This window comes from Cryptotermes secundus, unplaced genomic scaffold, assembly GCF_002891405.2.
Source record: "Cryptotermes secundus unplaced genomic scaffold, Csec_1.0 scaffold43, whole genome shotgun sequence".
In the NCBI taxonomy this organism is placed as follows: Eukaryota; Metazoa; Arthropoda; class Insecta; order Blattodea; family Kalotermitidae; genus Cryptotermes; species Cryptotermes secundus.
The window spans coordinates 682,281-687,176 of NW_019723298.1; the positions used below are offsets into that span (position 1 = coordinate 682,281).

The 4,896-nt window shown below is 40.1% G+C and overlaps 1 protein-coding gene across 2 annotated transcripts in view; it reads right to left on the bottom strand.

Moving 5' to 3' along the window:
- LOC111861634 (snurportin-1) overlaps window positions 1–4,896 on the bottom strand; it is a 22,797-nt gene that overhangs the window by 688 nt on the left and 17,213 nt on the right. For both annotated transcript variants that reach the window (XM_023846361.2, XM_023846360.1), the window contains one exon: window positions 3,233–3,589. In XM_023846361.2, coding sequence (XP_023702129.1) covers window positions 3,233–3,589 — 357 coding nt within the window. The remainder of the gene's footprint in view (window positions 1–3,232; window positions 3,590–4,896) is intronic.

The window sequence follows — 4,896 nt, forward strand, 5'->3', positions numbered from 1 at the left end:
ACAAACGAAAATTAACTGTGATTATTTTGTCATGAAATGCAAAATATAATCTTTATTATATGTGTTATGAAATTCCAAAGGACTTACCCATTGTTTTTCTTCAACCTTGAATCATGGTGATCACACTATATACAATAATATTTTGTTCAGACTGTATATGAGTTTGAACTGCGTCACTTCACAGTTTACAATACTCACACTCTGATGTGCGTGGAACTTCTTGAAGCAGTTCACCTCACACAGAGCAACATCACACTTTTTGCAATAGAAAAGCGTGCTCCTGCTTTTCTTATTTAGTGAATCACACGTCTTTGTTTCCCTTTGGTTGGCCAGTGTTGTGAATGTTTCATCTCCAGTCAACTCAGTTGGGGCCTCAGGTACCCTTGGCCTCCCCTGAGAGGTGCCAGTGACCATGATATTCGCTTTGTGCGATTGAAGAATCATCTTGGGGGAAGGGGGGTTCCAGCAAAATCGAATAAATTATGTTGACTGACAAAGCGACACTCTCACCTGTTAGTAATACTCGCAAAATAGTGATGCAAAGTAATTATAATACTACACTGATATGTTGGGATTTTGGACTTTATCCATCGTCCTGGTTTTTAAGATAACAAATAAAAACACGACGTTTCGGAAACTGGATCTGTTTCCGTCCTCAGGTGAAGGAAAACACCTATTCAGTTGGGTCCCTTAGAAAGAGCTAGCCTCAATCACTGGTCAAAAATCCCAACATATCAGTGTGTTATACACCATCGTCAGAATCCTATAGTAACTAATTATAATACTAGTCGAAAAGAGTGCCAGTCCGACACTGATACCGAAAGTCACAGTGGCGAAGATGCCTTTTACTCACAAAGTAATAACTGGCTCAGTGGGTTTATACCACTTCTGAGACACAAAATAAAAATGATATACCATATAAAGAAATAATGACAGTCTGACACTAACTGTTTAACTGATAAAGAAATATATATGACAATCCAACACTGACTTCCTAACTGATAATTTGCCATTGGAAACCAATCCTTGAATGCGTCACACTTCCCTGAAGGCTCTGGAAGCACTCATCTGCAAGCACCGATGAATATTTCCTCATCACTTCTCAAAATAAAGCTGGGCTCTATTTGGCTGACTAGGTCATAAACAGTCATATCTAAACGTAAATGGTATCGAAACCAGTTCCATGATAAACGATTTCATTGTTCAGAGCTAAGGAATGAACCACTGACATGACTTATGTGGGTTTGTTTTGGTTTGAAACCCTAGGTCAAACTGTCAGCACTACCAAAGATAGCACGTGTCCTGCCGCATATAATTATAACATTCGGCCAACATGGGGTGCTGCTTGCTGCATATATATAACATTCGGCTGTTAAAGGTTAACCTTTTTTAAAGTCTGCAATGTTAAAGACTTAGGGCCATTTAAATTCTGGCCGCAGAGGGCTGCCGGCAATTTAAAAGTCCATACATTAAAGGTTAAGATAAATTTTAACCTTGCCTTGCATGACCACCTTATATTGATTAGATCAGCTTAGCTTACCTGTGTTGAAACTGCTACGGCTGAAGGGACTGGCTCAGTGTGAATCAATTAGTAAGATTTTCAGGCCTTTTATCTATCTGTTACTGTGGTCTGAAGGTAATCTGTGAAAATACATGTATTGTGGATTTTTCTATGCAGCTACATTTACTGCAAAGCATCCTTTGCAGTTCTATGGTGGGGCTTGGTAGTCAAAAGGTTTATTGTCCTTCCTTCTGTGTGCATTTCTCAAGTGGTCCAATCTTTTGGTGCTTTCCAACCAAAGTGCTGTATGGATTTATCCTCCATTCATAGGCACATGTGCACAAGTTTGTTTTCAGTACAGTGGAAAAATGTTTTATCTGTCTCTTTCTCTTTCTTCACGTTCATTTTTTGTGTCCTTATGCTCTTCCTTGGATGCAGAGTTTCTTTTCTGTTTTTCAGTCCTCCGAGTAACTCTGTACAGTGGAGTCCTTCTTGAGAAGCTTCTGGCATGTCAGAATATTACTGTAAGTGCATATTATGGATCTTAACGTTGATTATCATGTTTACAAAGGCCCATCACTGGTATCTACGTCAGCCAAATCAATCCAGTCCACATTATTGTTCTACTTCTTTAACCCCTCTAACTACAAAGCACCACCACAGACCTGCTATAAATGCCAAGGCTGCTTGAGAGTAAATGCCATTTCACAGAAAAACTCACACTAGCTCTTAAATGACCTTCAAACAACTACAGGCACATATCTCCTGAAAGCTTGTTCTTCCTTATAAACTTTTTCATTTACTGTGAAAAATAACTGTCACTACAAAAAAAGGTCTGGGCAATGTCCATCTGGCCATCTGTAGCATAGTCTCATAAACATGTTATACCATTACAGTGATGTCCCTGCGATTCCTAATATATATCTTAATTTAAATCAGAGTATACTGTTATTTTGTACATTGACTTCTTTTCTTACACGTCTAATGTAAATAAATACAGGAATGTTGTTTATGAAGTAACAGATGCCTTGCACAAATCTTGTTTCTTCTAGCCTTAAGAGCTCTGTAACTAATTTTGGGTATTCTTTTTTGCTGTTCTCAGACAGAATGCCCATCATTGTTGCCCATCAGCCCTTATACTGTTTACAGTCCCAGAAGGTACGTTCCTCCATTTGCAGCCCGTCACCACATTCACATTCAGCTGTGGACACAATGTGAAATCTACTTAAGTTTGCTTTAAGACTGGAGTGGCCTGTTCTCATACAGTTTACTGACAAGAAGGCACTTCGGTATGTCACATTTGGTGCCATCTATGAACAGAAATGATGTACTAAACGATTAAGAAACAGATCTGTTTGGCTGTGGTATTTGCGATGCAAGTACTCCAAGCTGATTTAATTGGCTTGTGGTTTTCAAAGGATTAAAATCTTTCTTAAAATCCTCGCACATATGTTAGTATATTCCAAGCGGTCTCTTCCCTTCACATTTTCCAACCAAAACACTATGCAGTTTCCATCTCTTGCTAACATTATGTCTCGCCAGTTATGGTGATTTTAATGTCTTTGACTGTGGTACACCATATCCTCTGTGCTACAGGTGGTCAGGTGACATTGCCAGAACTAAAAAAAACTAAGCTCGGAGATAGTCACCAGCCAGAATTTGTCAGTCACCACTGAAAACCTTATGTTTTGACCCCTGGCTATAACAGCTGCCTTCAGTTTTAAAATTTACCTGTGATTTGCCCTTATGTTTGTGGAATCTCCTGTGTTTCTTCTCCCTCTCAACCTGAAGATACACTGAAGCTACTGGAATACTCAGGATAGTGGCCATCATATGAGGCTTTAGCCATCCAACCAATGGTGTACGCCCAGGAACATAATGTGCTTCTGAATGATAGAATAGTAACCCATCTAGAGCAGGTCCATCTTGTCCAAACAGATTCTCTGAGGCCATGATATTAGTCATTGTTGAGACACTGCACTCATGATACGGAAGTGAGGTAAAAACAAAAGCATTGTCATTTGAGCGCTCCGAAAGACATGACATTTCTTCCATCTTTGACTTCAGCCAGTAGAATCGAAACTCTGCCTGTTACACAGAAGAAAAATGTACTATTGAAATGAGTTTCCAGTGTCATCATTGCAGAGGATCCTACATGATGCAATAACACTTTAATGGTATGTGTGTGTGCATGCACCTATATTAGCATGGGACCTGAGTCAGCTTCCTGAAATAAAGTTTCTGAGCGGTCAGTCATGAAACATGGCTTATATGAGGAAAAGTCAGTAAATATGTCACAAATGGAAGTAAAACAGCTGTAATGAATGTAATGGGTTTTCTATGTTTATCATTAGGTAGCAGCACAGTCCAGCTTCATGACAATCTAGGTAGCAGACGCATGCATATGTTCAAAGGACAATTTCAATAGCCAGAATGGTGACCATGCTTGAGGATAATACTACCGAAGAGCAGCGTTATGTTTGCGTTTCTTTGTGGGCAAAAGGACTCAACGCAAAGGATATTCACAATGAAATGTATCCTGTTTATGGTGGGAAGTGTTTGTCATGTAAAGTGGTTCACACTTGGGTTGAGAAATTTTCTCAAGGACGTTAGAAAATTGCAGATGATGCCCGACCAGGTGTGGAAGTAGCTGAAACAAGAGTCAAAAGACTTCTTATGCTGTTGGTTTTGATGCACTAGTAAAGCAATGGGACAAGCATGTCAATGTTTGTGAAGGATATGTCACGAAAAAAAAGTTTTTCCCAGGTCTGAATATCACATGTATTACGTTTTATATCAGTTTTTGACCTACTTACTGACTCCCTCATACTACAGTAGTTTCACTATTAAGTTGGCCAATTAAAATTTTGACATCACATGCCATTCATTTCTTAGCATACTTTCCTTTCTTAAGGAAGAATATAGGCAGAGATCAGCATGCTGTTTGTATGTGTGCTCGCTGATTGACTGAGTCTCACAAATACAGGGTGGGGCACAGAAACTTCCTTTTTGTGAAGGGAGGGGAGGTTGCAGAAAAGTGGGGATAGGCTCGGCGAACGCAGCAGTCGCAGAAGTTTCTGTCTAATACCCCTCAGTAGGAAACATGAGGTGGACGAGTGAGCAGCGTGCGTTTGCTGTCGAAGCCTATTTTTCGAACAACCATTCCTATGTGGCGGTGTAGCGTGCGTTCTGTACTCACTTCGGAATTGAGCCCAGAGGTCTGGTTCCCGACCGGAAATCAATTGTTTTGTGGGTAGAGAACTTCAGGACAACCGGGAGTGTGGTGAAAAAACATCAGGATGACAATGGACCGTTACAACGCCAGAAAATGTGGAGGCAGTTCGACAGTCGATTTTGAGATCTCCAAGTCGCTCTGCTCAAAAACATGCAGTTGC